Raw genomic sequence first — 18,602 nt, forward strand, 5'->3', positions numbered from 1 at the left:
CCAATCTTCTGGGAAAGAGTACCAAGAGATCATGAACCTTTAAATCAGGGAAAGTGTACCATCCCAGTTATAGCAGAGTTTCACTTCTCATGGCAACACCTACCATCATGGTGTCACCGAGGACTAAGGTGAGTGACCAGAGAATAGGCATACCAAGAACTAAATACATTAGAAAGTACTTCTTGGAGTACTTCTTATGCTATTGGATAAGTTTTATTCTCTAGCTCAGTACCTATCTTAATTGTGCTTTTTCTTAAGAAATCTTTATTAAAATAATCTTTCAACAGCTCTGCTGAAAGGAAAGAAAGGAAGAGGTGAGGAGGGAAAGAAGATAGAAAGAGAGGAAGAAAGGAGGGAAGGAAGGAAGAAAAGAGAGAAAGAAGGAAGTTAAGATATAAAGGAATAGGTGGGGTAGGGGAAACTGGTGTTGGTTTAAGAACAGGGAATTTGAATGGGTTTTTAGATAAAATTGGGGCTATTTCTATCTCAGGGCAGAGTCAACTGTCTTCTGTCCTCTCTAAGGTGTGTGAACCCTACTCCTCCCATGAGTCTCTCGTAGTAGAAATATCTTAGTAATGTATCTCCTAGTGATATCACCTCATTTCATCTCTCTAGCTTCGCTTGGTCGCCTCTGTCTCTATCTCTCCTCTCTGGCTCTGGCTCCATCTCCCTCATCTTCTCTCTATCTCTTTCTGTGTGTCTCTTCCTAAGTTTCAGATTTATTGAGAAGATTTATTTGGATTCTTCTTTTTGTTTACTGATAATATTGGGGAATCTCCACCAGGGCATTTTGCCAACTGGACAAGCCTTGAGCTATATCCCCATCTCATTCTGAATGGCTTGAAGTACTTTTAATCTTTTCATTCCTATTATGAATCAATTTATATATTTCTGGAAAATGCTATATTCTAATTTTATATCTAAATATCTAGATTATAGGAATTTGTAAATTTTTTATCAATGATAGAATTATAGGGTGACTATTCTACTAGGAAAGATGAGTTTTATAGAAGCTTGAAAATTAAGAGTTAAAAATGGAATGAATTACAAGTAAGGAATAGATGCATACTAGGAATATTATTTATTTCTTGGTATTTTAGCTATTCTTAAACATGAATCTTGTTTTCCTGATTCTGTATCTATGTTTCACTAAATATACCTCCAAACTGGTTGTTATGTGGTTCCAGCTCACGTGTTATCTGCAAGAACATAATGATAAAGTACTATTGTCATGTGAAGAATTAGGCCTCTTCTCTTCTGGAAAAGACACACAAGTATGTTTGGCTTTCCTTACTTCTCTTGTCTTGTCACTGTCTAGAGTTTCAAAGCTATCATATATTTCCTCATGTCATGTAATTCTGTGAATAAGTTAATCTCAAACCAAGATAACAGCATCAAAATTTTGTCATATTATATATACCTATCTAATACTCTTCTAACTCTTGCTTGTAGACAAAAGGCAAGTTTATCAATGATGCTAAGCTTTATAACACTGACCTATGAGTCCAAGTCAGTGTCATCTTAATTGACTGCCATCCCCTTAGTTTTGCAGTACACAACATTGCAAGAATTTCTCATTTATTGACCACAGTGCACTTACTTTTTAAATTAGAATCAAGTTTTAACTACAAATATTTATCATATTAACTATTGTCAGTGCATAGTGCAGTCATGTGAAAAATGATCCTATTGATATGCAGCTGATTTCCAGAACATTTCACCACAAACCCAAAATTCTGTGCCCAAGAAACAAACACTCATCACCTTCCCTTTGCATCCCTGCCAATCATCACTCTAATGTCTTTTAAATTTTCATCACATGATTCAGGGACTGTTGGGAAGGAATGGACACATCGCACAGCATGCATGTGTGGAGGTTAGACGATGTTTGGGGAGCTGGTTCTCTCCTTTCATCATGTGGTTTAATTTTTAAATATTTTAATTAACAAACATAGTACTTGATGTCATTATGGTATTTTCAAGCAAATTTATTGATTATCCTCTTCCACTTTCCTTGTCCATTTCCCCCAAATCCACAGGCACCTCTCTATAAATTTATAATTCTTTTTACTTTAATGATACATTTGTCCTATTTCCTCCCCCCTGACTCCTCAATACCACTTTCTTCTGCATCTTTTGACCTCCTTTCTGGAAGCATATCCTATAAACACATACTCTCAACACTTTTGTACATGTGGACATTGTTATCCATGTCCCTCTTTGAGAAAGAACATGTGGTTTCTGTTTTCCTGTGTCTCTGTCACCTTCTTGACTTCTTTGTAAGTTTTTCCTGAGTATTTCATGACTTCATTCTCCTTTACAGATGAACAAAATTCCACTGTGTATATATAGGAAACTTCCATTATCTACTGATGAATTTCTGGATGGACATAATTTCCTTGTTGTTGTGAACAATTCAACAGTTTACATGGATTTACAAACTTCTCTTGGGTAGGACATAGAATCCTTTGGGTACATGCTCCAAAATTATACAACTATGTTACCTAGTAATTCTATTTTAGTATATTGAGAAAGCTTTGTATTTATTTTTATAATGAACCCAATACATTCTATCCCATCAATATAGAATGCAGAATCCTTTTCCCCACATTGTCAGTATTTGTTGTTGTCTATTTTCTTGATGTTAATCATTTAAAGGTTTCAATAGAGTCTCAAAATATTTGTAATTTGAATTTCCCTGATAGCTAAATATATTGAACACTTTTAAAATTCATTAACCCCCATGGATATCTTCTCACTGCCCATTTCATTAACCTGTTTGATGGCTGGGAAGTTTGTTAAGGGACTATTTAATCTTTATTTTTCCATTATATATTCTAGGTAAAAATATCCTGAGTGAAATACTTAAGTCAATGATTTTCTACCATTCTGTAGGATATATCTCCACTCAGTTGGTAGTTTCCTTAATGTGCAGAAAGTTTTTAATTTCACTCATTTCCACTCATTAATTCTTTGAGCATTTCCTGAATTGCTGATCCTTGCTACCTCTACTACATATTATATTACTAACATTTTCTTATGAAAGTTTTAGTATTTCAACTTTTGAATAATTTAACATTAATTTTGTGTATTGTAGGGTATATAATGATATCATGGTTCTTATGCAAATGGATATACATTTTATGCAAAGCCATTCATGGTCAGAAGGTCTGACCATTGAGTCACACAAAACATTCACGAAAGCAGTGACTGTATCTTCCTGAGATTCTTCCTGAGAACAGTTGAGTTTCTGGAGGGAAATGGTATAGAATGTCAAACCCCTCTTTTATCCCTCTTACTCAACACTGGCCACTCTCTGTGGGGCTTTGTATCTGCTCATGTTCCCTGATCCTTGTACAGCATTGGTCATTATTAATAACAACAGTTGATGACCCAACACATGGGAGATGCAGTAACACTCCAATTGGAACTTGGTAATGATTTGTAAATTTTGTTGAAGAAAACCAAGACTAATTTGTAAGTCTTCTACAACATTCTACTTTCCTATAGAGCAGAAACAAGGGTTCTTATTTTACCTATATTAGGCAGCTTTAACTCATGCTTTTATTTATGTTAATTTGCTTTGATTAATAACTGTTTATATTGTATGTGATGACAGCTTGTTGCAACTTTGCTTGACAGCACCTCATTGTATTCCCTTAATTATTGGTGGTGTTGGGCCTCATTTTACATACATTTTTAACATTTCTGAATTGTTGTAGGAAATTTATCCAGATCTGGAATCCATCTCTCATTTGTTTTAAATTTAAGATTTTTCAAACTTAGTTTTAAATATTCTTTTTTAGGGTAGAGAGATGAGTCAGTGTTTCAAAGTGCATACTAACCTTACTTTGAATTTGAGTCCAGTTACTGACTCCTACCAGTTGCTCACATCTGCCTGAGAGCCCATGCTTCAGGCCCCTGCTGCGATTCATATTCCTAGGCAGCCACCCCCAGTACACACACAATTAACAATAAAAATATATCTTAAAATAAAATATTTTTTATATTCTGAACATTTAATCCCTCATTCCAAATATGACTTTCACACATTTTCTCTTGGTTTTCGCAATGAATTTTGTGTTTTGGTCATGTGAATTTCAGAAATTATGGGATGTTTTAAAAATTCTTTCTTTGAAAATTGACCCTAAATCACTGTGTTTAGTCAAAAGCAAAGAAAACATTAGTTCCTGGGGAAGGTCTTTTTGAGACAGTTTCACTTTGTGTAGCGCTGGCTGTCCTCGAAGTCACTCTGTAGATCAGGTGAGCCTCAAATTCACATATATGTCTGCCTCTCTTTATTGCTATTTTGAAGGTCATGTGGCACCTGGTCCTGTGAAAACATTAATCTTCAGTAAACATATTCAAAACTTTCCATTTAAAGAGTGCAGATATGTCCTTCAATAAAGAACAAAGTTTTAGAAATTCTTCTTTAATGAGAGAGCTATGTAAATACAGCAAACTGATAAATATATTATTTTAGCTAACATCATGAAATAATGTACATCCATAGTATATTTCCAGGGTCTGTTGACCATAATAAATTTATTTACATTTTTAATCGCATTGAAAATGGCTTCTGACAACTTGGCAATGGGAATTTTCCTCTTTTCCCTGATTACAGTGGGAGTGCTTGGAAATTCCTCAATACTATTTTATTATCTCATTTTGATACTCAATGGAAGGCATTTAATGCCAAAAGACCTGATTATAGAACACTTGGCTTTAGCCAACTGCTTGTCTCTCATCTTAAGAGGCATTCCACGGACAATGTCAGATTTTGGATTTAAATATTTTCTAGATGATGTTGGATGTAAATTGATAGTGTATATTTACCGCATAATGAGGGGGGTGTCCCTGTATGCCATGTGCCTACTGAGTTGCTTCCAAGCGATCACAATCAACCCCAGCAACTCCAGGTGGATAACTCTTAAACACAGAGTGACCAAGTACATTGGTCCCTCCTGCTCACTAGGCTGGCTTGTGCATCTGTTCCTAAACATCTTGACTCCAACTAGAGTGTCAGGCCCTATTTACAACAAAAATACAACTAGCAGGATGAAATATGGGTACTGCTCATGGTTTACTTTTGACAATGTGGCAACTGGACTGTATGTGTTCTTACTGTGTTTCTCTGATGGCCTGTGTCTGGGTGTCATGGCCTGCTCAAGTGTCTCCATGGTGAGTCTCCTCTCCAGACATAAGAGACAAGTCAAGTACATTCACAGTGTTCAGAACTTTCTGAAAGTCTCACCTGAGGACAGAGCTGCTCAAACTATCCTCACCCTGGTGTGCATATTTGTCATCTCTTACTCATTCTCATCCATTATGGTCATCTTTGCAACCTACTCCAAAGGTCCAATGCTATGGGGAGTAAGTGTATTTCTAGTTCTAGAAATATGCTTTCCCATAGTTTGCCCCTTTGTTCTCATCAGCAATATCAAGTCTAGTTCCAGCATATTTTTACCCTGCTGTGGTAGGAAAAAGTTTCTTCCAAGTTCAACATGAGCTCTGCTTATCTGCCTTTGCTTATATATTGGCATATTCTTTTATCTGTTGTAGACTGCTAAGACTCTAGTTTGAAAATATTGAGCACCCTCCTGCATCCATCTCCTTCAGCAGAGCTAATTGGTGTGTGCCACAACAACTGGCAATAAAACTCCAGTCCATGTGGATGAAAGACCTCAACATAAAATCTGATACAATGAACATTGAAAATGAGGAATAGCATTAAACTCATTGACACAGGGACAATATCCTGAACAGAATAGGGAGAGTGCAAGCACTAAGATCAACAATTAATAATGAGACCTCTTGAATGTAAAAAACTTCTGTAAGACAAAGGACACCACAATAGGACAAAATGACAGCCTGCAGAATGGGATAAGATTTTTCACCCATTCCACATGTGATAAAGGGCTAATATTCAAAATATATAAGTAACTTAAGAAACTATACATGAATAAACCAAACAATCTAATTTAAAAATAAGGTATAGATCTAAACAGAGAATTCTCAATAGAGGAGTTTCAAATGGCTAAGAAACACTTAAAGAAATGTTCACCATCCTTAGCCATGTTGAAATGCAAGTCAACACTACTTTAAGATTCCATCTTACACCTGTCAGAATGGCTAAAATCAAAAACACAAGTGACAACTCATGCTTGTGAGGATATGGAGCAAGAGTAAACCTTCCTCCATTGCTGGTGGGGGTGCAAACTTCTATAGTCACTATGGAAATCAGAGTTGCAATTCCTCAGATATCTTTTAATGGATCCACCTCAAGATGCAGCTGTGCCACTCTTGGACATATAACCAAAGGATGCTCCAAAAAGACACTTGATCAAGTATTTTCTTAGTAACTTTATTTATAATAACCAGAAAGTAGAAATGGCCTAGATGACCCCCAACTGTAGAAAGTATAAAGAAAATGTAATGCATTTAATGGAGTAGTATCAGTGGTTTAAAAAATGGTGTCATGAAATTTGCAAGCAAATGGATAGAACTTAAACAATCATCTTGAGTGACAAAACCTGTTGAAGAATATTTGTTTAACCATGCAAAGATGTGTTGCATTTTTATGTTGCAGAATATTTGTTTAACTATGTAAAGATGTATTGCATTTGCTTAATTATGTAAAGATATGTTGCTGTTTAACTTGCCTGCCTAAGGGACCTGATTGGTCTAATAACAAACTAAATAGCCAAGAGTGGGGAGGAGGTATAGTTCGAAATTCTGAGCAGGGAGCATAAGTAGAAAAAGGAATTTAGGTTCCAGAGAGTAAAAAGAAGGAAAAGGAGATGACAGAGAGATGGCACAGTCAAGCCAGCCAGACAAAGAGGAAACAGGTAAATAGGACATACAGAATGAAAGAAAGGCAAAAAGCCCCAAAGCAAAATTTAAATGAATAGATACAGCTTAAATTAATTTAAAAGAGTTAGTGAGACAGGGCTAAGCTAAGAGAGATCGTTCCTAATTAATAATAAGTCTCCGTATCTTTGTTGGGAAGCTGGTTGGCAGCTCAAAGAAAACGCCAACTCCAGTAACCCATAGGCAGAAAGTCAAACATGGTATGTGCTCATTGAAAAGTGGATATTAGCTGTAAAGTAAAAGGATAACCATGCTACAATCCACAGACCCAGAGATGCGAAGGAACAATGAGGGCTCACGTGGAGATGCATGGATCTCCTTGGGATGGGAAATCGAATAGATTTTTCAGGTGGAATGAGGGTGGGTAGGGATGGAAATTGGTGGTAGCAGGTGTAGGTGGAGGGATGGAGGGAAAGAATATGGGGAGAAATGACTGAAATTAGATAGCTTTTGGTGAGCAATGTGGATACCTAGTGCAGTGGAAACTTCCTGCAATATACAAAGGTAACCCTAATGAGGATGCCTACTAATGGAGAATATGGAGCCTGAACTTTGGTAACTAAGCAAGGAGTTCCCTGAGATCTGAGGAGAGGGACAAGAGGAATTGTGGAAAGCAGAGGGGTCGAAGACACTGGGGGTGCATGGCCTGAGAAACCAACTAAGCAAAGCTCATGGAGGCTCACAGACACTGAAGCTGCAATTGCGGAGCCTGCATGGGTCTGGGTTAGGTCCTCAGCATATATCTTATGGTTGTCGGCTTGGGGTTTTGAGGGACTCCTGACAGTGGGACTGGGGATGTCTCTGACTCTTTTGCCTACTCTTTGTCCCCTTTTCCACTGAGTTGCCTTGTCCATCCTTGATGTGAGGGTTTGTGCCTGGTCTTATTGTATCTTATTGTGCTGTATTCAGTTGATGTTACTGGGATGTACTCTATAATAGAAGAATAAGTATGATGGGTGGATGACTACATGTTAACACATGGAATTTGTGGGTAGCCCTTTAATCCTGACTTTTGCACCATTATTGACAGGCATTGACATATTATTTCTAAATAACAGTGACACACCAAGCCATGATTACCCTCCTTGAGTCTGTTTAGACAGTCTGTTTCTACACTTTTAAGTTTATTTCATTCAGATATCTCATCTTCAGTTTTATTTACACTTGCAAATTTCACAAAACAGGACAATTTTCCTCATTTGTGTTTGTAGGAAATTGACCATTTTAAAGTCTTCTCTGATTTAATTATTTGGCTTTTGTCTAATGCATTATCTGTGAACTTCCTCTGCATATTACAGAAATCATCACTTGGTCCTCCAGCTCTAATACATCTGAGAATTTCATCCTCATATTGTGTTTCCTCTGGGTAGTAGTTTGTATTATCTTATTACTGTATCATTTTTTTTTTTTTTTGGTTTTTCGAGACAGGGTTTCTCTGTGTAGTTTTGCGCCTTTCCTGGAACTCGCTTTGTAGACCAGGCTCTTATTACTGTATCTTAATTCTATAAAATACAATTTGTATGTGAATATGCTCTAAAGAAGGAAGGTTGCTAAATGTTGCAGCTAATCATAGCTTAGGTTTTTCATAAAAGTAATTTGTTTTTTTTCAGCCACAAATGAAACCATTATGATAAAAATGTTAAAGATGATAAGAGATTAGACAATATTGCCACATAGATATAAATAATCCAGGTTTGATAATACAACTGGGTTATTATGAGGTAATGTGTGTTTCAGGTAGGATTGTATAGTAAGTCCTCTGAATATTTAATTGGGGTTATCCTATACAGAGTATTATGCTAATTTCAGAAGCCACAGGTTGACAACTAAAATACCAGTCTGAGATGCCTCTCCCTGTTTGTTTTTTTTTTTTTTTTTTTTTTTGAGTGTCCTGGAGAACCCCAAACAACACATTGCTCTTGGTTGCCATCAAAAACTTTATGGCAGGAACTTTTTCCTGAAAATACCACACACTTTGGATGTGAACATGAGGAATCAAGTTCATATTGACCAAGATGTTTCATCCTTGCGATGCATTCAGGATGTTGGAAGAAGAAAGTCACCAATAGTCTTATCCAGCTGTGAACACTGTAAACTAAAACAATGATCAGCACAGTAAGATACTCCATGGGTACATTGGTGGCACAATTATTATTGGAGTAACCAGCTGCTTTCTGATTGGATTTAGGGCTTGCTCTACAGCTGAGGTTCTCAACCTGTGGTTCGTGACCATCAGAAAACACATATTCCAATCTATTAGGAACTGAGACACCACTCTGTAGAAAATTATAGTTATGAAGCAGCAACAAAAATAAATTTATGGTTGGGGATTTCTAAGACCATCTTAAAATGTGTTTTTCGTGCTCACCCCAGGTTGAGAACCATTGCTCTAGAGGAAGCCTGGCAATGCAAATTGGGCCTGGAATCCATGGCAGGGGACCTCATAGCCCTATTGATGAAAACAATGCCGCTATTTTGCTAAAAGGATTACGTGTCAAATTACCCTCTAAATTCTTATGCCTGTAGCCATAGATTAGTGCAGCACTCAAAACTCATCAGGCAAGTTTCTCTGTTCTGTGAAGGTGATTATCACATTGACCTAAATGCAGAGAATAAATGGCTCTAATAGGTGAAATCACAAATGGAATATCTGTGTGATACTCTTCACTGGAGGGTTCACGTAATATCATAGAAAAGGGCATGGAAAAATCGTGAGTCTGCTGCCATGGAGGATCCCAGAAAAGCAATACCTGCTGGCTATGACGGGACCACTGCACTCAAGAACTCTCAACAGCTGTGGTTGCCTGCATAAGACAACCACAATCTGGCTACGATTTGCTTTATATCTACTATTCACTTATGAGTATGTACATACCATGTTTGTCCTTCAGGACTAGGCCCTCTGCATAAGCCAGACAGTTGTGTAGCTTGGTCTGCTTAAGGGGCCCCCTGGCAGTATGATCAGGATTCATGCCTGGTGCATGAGCTGGCTTATTGGAGCCCACTACCTATGGTGGGACACCTTACTCAGCTTTGAGGGTGGGGGAGGGACTTGGACACTTCATTGCTTCTAGACAGGGAGAGTCAGTTTTCCTTAGGGTATATCCCCTACAAACCAAGTTCCAGTGGATGACCTCACACACCAGTGAGTATATGGACCTGCCTGTAGTTAATGTACCAGGCTCTGCTGACTCCCCATAGGAGGCATTACCTTGTTGGAGGAGGCAATGGAGGGTAGGTTGGTGAAGGCTGGAGGGGTGGGAGGAAAGAAGAGAGGGGGATCTGTGGTTGGCATGTAAAATGAATAAAAAATTCCTTAATTAAAAAAAAGACAGGCATAGAATTAAGGGAGTCACCTTTCTAGCGTGAGTGAGGGTTTTGTTAAACTCCATCCCTAACTGAGGACATATGGCCCAGACAGTAAATAAATAAATAAACAAACAAATAAATAAATAAATAAAATTACTAAGGAAAAAATAGTAACAAGAGTTATGACTCAACACGTGGAAGGTGAAGTGTTGTGGGGGCCTGCATGAGGTTCCTCTGGGAGTTTCCCTAGTACACAGGCAAACAATTACTTTTTCAGCTACAGGTGCAGTAACACTACAATGAATGGGGGTGGGGTATAGGGCATGTGCCTACTGAGTTGCTTCCAAGCAATCACAATCAGTCCTAGCAACTCCAGGTGGATGAAACTTAAACACAAAGCCACCAAGTTCATCGTTCTCTTGTGCTTACTCAGTTGGCTTGTGCACATGCTTTAAAACATTGTGAATCCTGCAAAAATGTCAGGTCCTGTTTACAATAAAAATGTGACTAACGGGGTGATTCACAAGTGCTGCTCATAGTTTGCTTCGGGAAATGTGGCAGCTGTACTATATATGTTCTTACTGTGCTTCCCTGATGGCCTCTGTCTGGATCTCACAATCTGCTCAAGAGTCTCCATGGCGATTATCCTCTGCAGACATAAGAGACAAGCCAAGCATGTTCCCAGTGCTCAGCACTTAATAAAAGTCTCATTTGAGGACAGAGCCACCCAAACTGTCCTCATCCTGGTGTGCATATTTGTCATCTCTTACTCATTCTCTTCCTTTCTGTCATCTTTATGAACTACTCAAAAAAGTCCAACGCTAAGGGGAGTAAGTGTATTTCTATTTCTCGAAATATGCTTTTCCATATTTTACCCCATTGCTGTCATCACCAATATAAAATACAATTCCAGCATATTTTTACCTGCTGTGGTAAGAGATAGCTTCTTCCAAGTTTGGCATGAGTCCTGCTCATCCGTCTTTACTTATATATTGGCATATTCTTTTATTTGTTGCAGAATACTAAGAATGCAGTTGCAAAGTATCAAGTATCCTGTAACTGACACCGGTGCCATGTAGTGTGATATCCAGATATTTCATTATAATATTTTCTTACATAATTTACTATTCAGCAGTGTAGAACCAGCAGCATATTATACAGTTATTATGTTATAATATGGATACTACATGTGAACATGAGAAAATGCATGTGAAAGAGCAAACATCATTGGAATACTCAGAAAAGATTTCCTGCTCATTTGGGGGGGAGAGGTGTTCTTATTTTACATGTATGTGGATTTTTACTGCATATGTGTCCATGCATCACATGCATAAAGTACCTGCAGATGTCAGAAAAGGGTATTGAACCTCTTAGCACTGGAGCTACCTTTGGTTTTGAATCACCATTTGAAGCTCCTGGATACTCTTAACCACCAAGCAACTCTCTAGACCCAAGATGTTTTGATCAGATTTTAAAATTTTTATTTCATATATGCATGTGTGTGTGTGTGTGCCTCAGGGTATGTATGTGTTCCTTCACTGCCCACTGCCCACAGAGGCAAGAAGAGCACGTTGGATCCTCTGGAAAAGGAGTAACATCCAGTTCTGAGCCACTGGAACTCATTTCCTCTAGAAGATCACTACATGGTTTTACCCACTGAGCCAGCTCTGCAGCTGTCCTGAAAATGCTATAGAAAAATGGATAGAATTCACCTTAAGAAAATTAGTCAGGCCTGGGTGGCAGTGGCACAGGCCTTTAATCCCAGCACTTGGGAAAGCAGAGGCAGATGGAACTCTGAGTTCAGCCTGGACCTGAGGCCAGCCAGGTCCACAGAGTGAGATCCAGGACAGACAGGACTGTTACATAGAGAAACCCTGTCCAAAAAAATCACAAAAAAGAAAGAAAATAGTAGTTAGCTTCACAAAGCCAAAGGGTACACTTTCTTTCATGTGAAGTCCAAGAACAAAAAGGAATCAGCGTAAAATATGGACTACTGAGAAGAAGATAAGAACCAGAGAGGAATGCCGGGCGGTGGTGGCGCACGCCTTTAATCCCAGCACTCGGGAGGCAGAGGCCGGCGGATCTCTGTGAGTTCCAGGCCAGCCTGGGCTACCAAGTGAGTTCCAAGAAAAGGCGCAAAGCTACACAGAGAAACCCTGTCTCAAAAAACAAAAACAAAAACAAAATAAAAAAAAAAGAACCAGAGAGGAGAAAAGAATGACGGGTAAATATAACACAAGCACATAACACACATGTATGAAAGAATCATGATGCGACACCTTAGTATGTAGCATTAATACATGATTAAAACAAAAGTAGATAAAACCTGTCACCACAGCCCTGTGGTCCGCTTGGTTCATTTTCCTCATATGCCCATCTCCATGACTGTAGATGCTGCATTCTATATGCTCCAACATCTACTTTCTAAAGATTACCAAAAAGTTTTAGTTGTGTGTAATTCTATTTTTTATATATATTCATTTCTTCAAACAGTAAACCTCTGGCCTCCTGCTTTCTCCTGAGAAGTTACCTTATTAATGTAATGAATTTAAAATAACTTTTCCTAGGAGAAAATTTCTTTATCTGCAAAGAAGAAATGGGTCTAATCTGCTGTCTTCTTGTCCCCAGGGAGTGCACACCCCAATAACCCAAGTCCTTAGCTCTGGGGGATAAAAGCTCCATCTTCTCTATGTTGTTGGGTGTTACATGTTAACACATGGACTTGGTAGGGAGACCTTCAGTCCTGACTTTTGTTCCATTAATAACGGGCATTAACATATTATTTCAACATAACAATGACACCCTGAAACCATGAGTACCTCCTCAAGTCTTCTTAGAGTGTCTGAATCTACACTTTAAGTTTTTATTCAATATCTCACCTTTAGTTTCACTTCCATTTGCCCATTTAACAAAATAGGATATTTTTCCTTATTTATGTTTGTAGGAAACTAAGTACTTAAAATCTTAAAGTCTAATGCAATATCTGTGAGCTTTCTCTGCATATAACAGAAATTGTCACTTGGTCCTCCAGTTCCAATACATCTGAGAATTTTATTCTCATTTTGTTGTTTCTTCTGGTCAGTAGTTTGTCTTGTCTTATTAGTGTATCTTATTGCATAAAGCACAATTTGGATGTGAACATGCTCTTAAGAATGAAGTTTGGTAAATGCTACATTGAATCTTGGCTTGGATTTTTCATGAGAGTGTTTTGTTTTCTTCTACCACTAAAGGCACCATTGTCATTATTCTGAAAATGTGAAAGGAGTTAAGAGATGAGATATATTGCTACATAGATATAAATACTCTGGATTTGATAATTCAGCTGTGGTTACTTGGTGTGATACTGTTTCTAGTAGGAAATGTGTAGTAAACTCTGTGTGACACATGCAGCAAACAGGACTAGCTAGGGATCAAGGGACTGCATTTAATAAAGCATCAAAGACATGCAATAAATGGCACACATTTAAACTGTATTTTAATAAGTTTACATTCCCATAAAACTACCCTCAACATCATCATTATAGACCTGATCATTACTCATACATGTACCTTGTGCATTAATATTTCTTTTTGTGTCCACCAGACAACCACTGTTTTTTTCCACTGCACTTGACTCTTAATCCATAAAATTTTGTATGATTGAAATCATGAAATGCATTGTAATTTTCTTCTGAGTGCACTCAGAATTGTATCATGAAATTTATCAGTTATGCTTATATACACACTTAGTTCTTTAGTGCTGAGAAGTGTAGTCCACTATATTTTTAGTCATCTATCTTGTCATGGATATTTTGAGTCTTCAGTTTTCATTTATTGGCAGTGTATCTACTAGAGGGGTTTAAGTACAATTCTTCATATAGATATGTTTGATTTCTCTTAGTACTTCTAAGTGCCAAACGGGTATGGCCTCCCATGGGGAGTCAGCAAAGTTTGGCACATTCAGCTGAGGCTGGTCCAAGCCCCTTCCCTTCTGCATCAAGGCTGTGCAAGGTGTCCTACCATAGGCAATGGGCTACAAAAAGTTGAATAGCTTTGTCTGTTTGTGGGGCCCCTGTGGGAATAAAATCTGTCCATAATCCATGAACTGGCTCAATGATTAAGAGCACTGGCTGCTCTTTCAAAGAACCTGAGTTGGGTTTCCACACCCAAATTATAAAACTCACTACCACCTGTAACACCTACTCCAGGAGATCTGATGCCCCTCTGGCCTCCATGGGAACTGTATTCACTTGCATATATCCCCCCTACACATGTACTCATAATTCTAAAAAATTTAATTAGTTTAATTCAAATAGCCACATCTTCATTGACTTTATATATCTTTTACAAAGATAAACACTGTCCAAAAGTTGGCTGATTTTATTAATGAATATTTCGTGTCAATCTTGGTGGTACTTGTTATATACAATTAATGAAATTTAATGATGATTTCAGTGTTCTCAAGTTTTTAAAGTTTTACTCATTAATCTTAACATATTTGTTATATATATTATACACTGTTCATTGTTGTGGCTATTTTGTATAGAGATATAAATATCTTAGATATAGTATAAACAAACTGTAGAATTTGTTTAATAATGCCTTTGTAAAATATATTCTGATAGGATTCAAAGATTGTTCCAGAGGATGACTTTGAATCAAGCTTCTCATCTTTTTTTTTAATCCGTTTTTTCGAGACAGGGTTTCTTTACGTAGCTTTAAGGCTTTCCCAAAAAACTGCCTGCCTTTGCCTCCTGAGTGCTGGGATTAAAGGCGTGTGCCGCCACCGCTGCCGCCGCCGCCACCACCACCCAGCTGCTTCTCATCTATGTTAAAGTCAGAAATAAAACTATACTATTCATGAACATCATAACTGTTCAAAAATAATCATGAAGTCAATATGGCAGAAAATTAAAAATAAAGACAATGTTTATGTTTTAGCAATATACTTTAATTTATGTGTGCATGTGTGGGATGACTCATCCATAACAGACTTGAGGGCCAGCCTGCCCAAACCAGTAAAAAAGATACTTTCTAGCCGGGCGGTGGTGGCGCACGCCTTTAATCCCAGCACTCGGGAGGCAGAGCCAGGCGGATCTCTGTGAGTTCGAGGCCAGCCTGGACTACCAAGTGAGTTCCAGGAAAGGCGCAAAGCTACACAGGGAAACCCTGTCTCAAAAAAAAAAAAAAAAAAAAAAAAACCAAAAAAAAAAAAAAAGATACTTTCTGAACCCAACTTGAGTTGGCCTAAGGACCTTAGCAACAGTAGCTGAGACATGATCTGGAGATGACCTGTACCAATGAGAAGCAGCTATGTCACACCAGCTGATGCATATTCATCAGACCTTCCCCCAGGGTGGGGTGAAGGTTATAAAAGGCTTGCCTCTTCCTGAATAAACTGAGCTTGTTGTTTCAACATTCTCCCAGAGTCTGTGTCCTTGACTCTGTGCCTACTTGGCCCCCTCCCCCAAAGGGAACAACAGCACAGTACCCTGCCACATGCTTGGATGTGTGTGCCTGTGTTTATGTGTAAGTATGCCATGTGTTTGCAGACCACAGAAAGATATTCAGATCTCCTGAAGGTGGAGTTACAGGCATGCACAAACCATCTGATGTGGGTGCTGGGAACTAAACTTGGTTCCACTGGAAGATCAGCAAGTACTCTTACCTGCTAAGACACCTCTCTAGCCCCAAGAAAAATACTTCTAAATACTCTGTTTAAAGTCTAGCTTAACAATTTTTCTATTATGATCAATTAAACAGTGCACAATAAGAATTAATGTAAAAATTAATTTTTCTCACAGACATTAATAGGAATAAAATACTGAACAGTGATGTCAACATATCAATTTAAATATATGTCAGGAAACTTGAGATGGCATAAATTACTGTTGCATGAATTAAAAAACACAATAGGATATGTTTATATTTTGAAAGTTATTTTAAATATTGATTATCATTGATATCCTAAAATAATTCAACCTCTATATAAGTCTTTGTCTCTTTGATTTAAGGAAGAAAATAGATTTACATTGGAAAGGTATAATGCTAAGTTTCTAAGAATGCCCAGATCACCCAGAGAAATGATGAACATATTCCAAATAATGTCATGAGACTTGGGATAGTTGCCTGAATTGCAAATCACTGTCTCAACAATGCGTCAAGATATTTTAAAATGGTAAGACAGACCATCAGATAAAGAATGTTAGTGATGGCTCAGTGGTTATAAGCACTTGGTACTTTTCAAAAGGATCTGAGTTCAGTGCCCAGTACCCATGGTAGGTGGCTTACAACATCCTTTAACTCCAGTTCCAGTGGATCTGACATCTCTCTGGCCTCTGTCCACAGGTCCATATGGGCAGAAAAGCAGACAAAGAATAAAAATACTTTTACTAATTGTATTAAAAGATGGGTTTCAAAAGACTATCAATGCTCAAAAATCTTTATGCTTGAGTAACCATCTACACAAAAAATGTAGGTAAAGTGAGAGGAAGATAAAGAAGGAGAGCAGAGAGAGAATGATGGAAGATCTGTTATGAAGGATTATTACCTAAATGTAACATGGCTGTGATAAAGACACATGGAGTAGATCTGTGTCTAGGAAGCCACTCAAGAATGGTGTCTCATTCTTCAGCATTTCTAGTGGTAGAAGTTTAGTGAACAGTGGCACATTCATTTAATAAATGTTCCATGACTGAGTGTGATCAAGAATCGAAAAAGCAGTGAACAAACATATATTGATTATAAGGAGTGTTTAGCACAGTGCAACACAAAGCAAGAAAATCCACAGGAGCAAGGGAAAATGTGAACCATTTTATATCATAGATTAAAACATGTCAGGATATGACACAATTCTGAATGTGGTTTTAGACACAAAAGTCCCAACTGAATAGCAGTTAATGGTAAAAAAAAAAATTATATATACCAATTGTTTTCTTTTCTTTTTCTTTTTCCTTTTTTTTTTAAGCAGGGTTTCTCTGTGTAGCTTTGTGCCTTTCCTGGAACTTGCTTTGTGGGCCAGACTGGCCTGGAACTTCCAATCATTTTCTTAATCTAAAGGGCATAGAAAGCAATTTATCTGAAGGATAGGGACTAGACTGTATAAGGAAAGAAAGTAAAATATATAGTCATTAAAATCTGTATTCTTAGGCATCCAGGACTATATTCAAAGTCTTCAGCACTATGGGAGAAAACTTGGTTTAACTCCTCACCAGAAATAAAAGAATGGTGCTTTTATTGAAATGATGCATGATTGAAATTAGATGGACATTGAGGAGATCAATCTCAGTAGAGTTCTAATGAAGCTAAAAACAAACGAACACATGAGGTTTTATATAAATGAGAGTTGTAGGAACAGTGTTTTTGAACAGCATAAATTCACAGAGAAAGGGAGATGTCTTCAGATACAGCAGTTCCAGGAATGCCCTGCTCCATGTGTGGTGCTCCTCATTCAATCCCAGGCTTTGAGCTTAATTTGTCTCCTCCTGGATGACCTGTCTTCAGGAACCCCTGGTATGATTCACTGTAGCACAGAATGGTGGAGGTCTTTAGGGTCTTGATGTATATGACAAAGAAACTTTTTACTATTCCTTCTCACATCTTAGCTTCATGTCCCAAAACTCTCCCTTAGATTCAGAAAATACAAGCACCTCTAATAAGTCAGTGATCGGCTTTCCCCATTTAGACTCCAAGAAAAGATTATTTTTATGATTTTGATCAACTATGAAAGTCTAAGAATAATAGTAACTCCGTCCTCACTCTGAAATGAAAGAAAATTTGTGACTCCTAAAGTTTTTTTTTTTCATGTAAGTAACTGAAGGCAATCTTTATTACAAACATTTTTACATAGACTTTCATGCTGAAACCACAGGGAAAGAAAACCTGGTCAGTATGGCACTAATCTGTAATCCTAACACTCTGAAGGCTGAAACTGGAGGATAAAGAGTTTGAGGCTAGCATGTACTTACTACACAGTGAAACTCAATTTCACAAACAAAAAAGAAAAGAGGAGGGTTGGGTATAATCCATGTTCCTAAGCATGAATATTTCCTATTTAATTTAATTTTTTTTGTTTTTTTTGAGGTTTTTCATCCATGTACACAGTGAAATATGATCATATTTATCTTCCCATTTCCCCATTCTAACCTCCCCCGTGCCAGACTTTTTATATTGGACTACCTTGAAACCTAGCTCAGGGGTACTCAGAGAAGTGGGCAGAGAAATATTGTAAGAGCCAGAGGTGGATGACTACAAGAAAACAGTACTTTCTGGACACTGCAGGGCAGGTGCATGTATGAATTTACAGAAGGTGAGACAGCATACACAAGATTGAAGCCAACTCAATCCAGACAAAATCTCAGCATGGAGGAGGAAGGCGAGCATGAACTCCCACCCTTTGCTGAGTAGATATTGGCAAGGATAGCTCTGGGAGAGGGAGAGTCAAG

At 37.8% G+C, this 18,602-nt stretch overlaps 1 protein-coding gene and 1 pseudogene across 1 annotated transcript; both read left to right on the forward strand.

The window, feature by feature from the left end:
* Positions 1 to 4,518: 4,518 nt before the first annotated feature.
* On the forward strand, positions 4,519 to 5,508 carry LOC128124252 (vomeronasal type-1 receptor 4-like). Its single transcript, XM_052760430.1, has one exon. It carries the CDS (start codon positions 4,573 to 4,575, stop codon positions 5,506 to 5,508), a length of 936 nt encoding a protein of 311 aa, XP_052616390.1. The 5' UTR covers positions 4,519 to 4,572.
* A 4,994-nt stretch (positions 5,509 to 10,502) lies between these two features.
* Positions 10,503 to 11,242, forward strand: LOC128124253 (vomeronasal type-1 receptor 4-like; annotated as a pseudogene).
* Positions 11,243 to 18,602: the final 7,360 nt, after the last annotated feature.

The sequence above is a fragment of the Peromyscus californicus genome, unplaced genomic scaffold (assembly GCF_007827085.1).
Source record: "Peromyscus californicus insignis strain IS unplaced genomic scaffold, ASM782708v3 Scaffold_4__1_contigs__length_199733344, whole genome shotgun sequence".
In the NCBI taxonomy this organism is placed as follows: Eukaryota; Metazoa; Chordata; class Mammalia; order Rodentia; family Cricetidae; genus Peromyscus; species Peromyscus californicus.

Coding starts and splice junctions, on each gene's coding strand:
- LOC128124252 (XM_052760430.1), top strand. CDS start 4,573: ATGGCTTCTGACAACTTGGCAATGGGAATTTTCCTCTTTTCCCTGATT.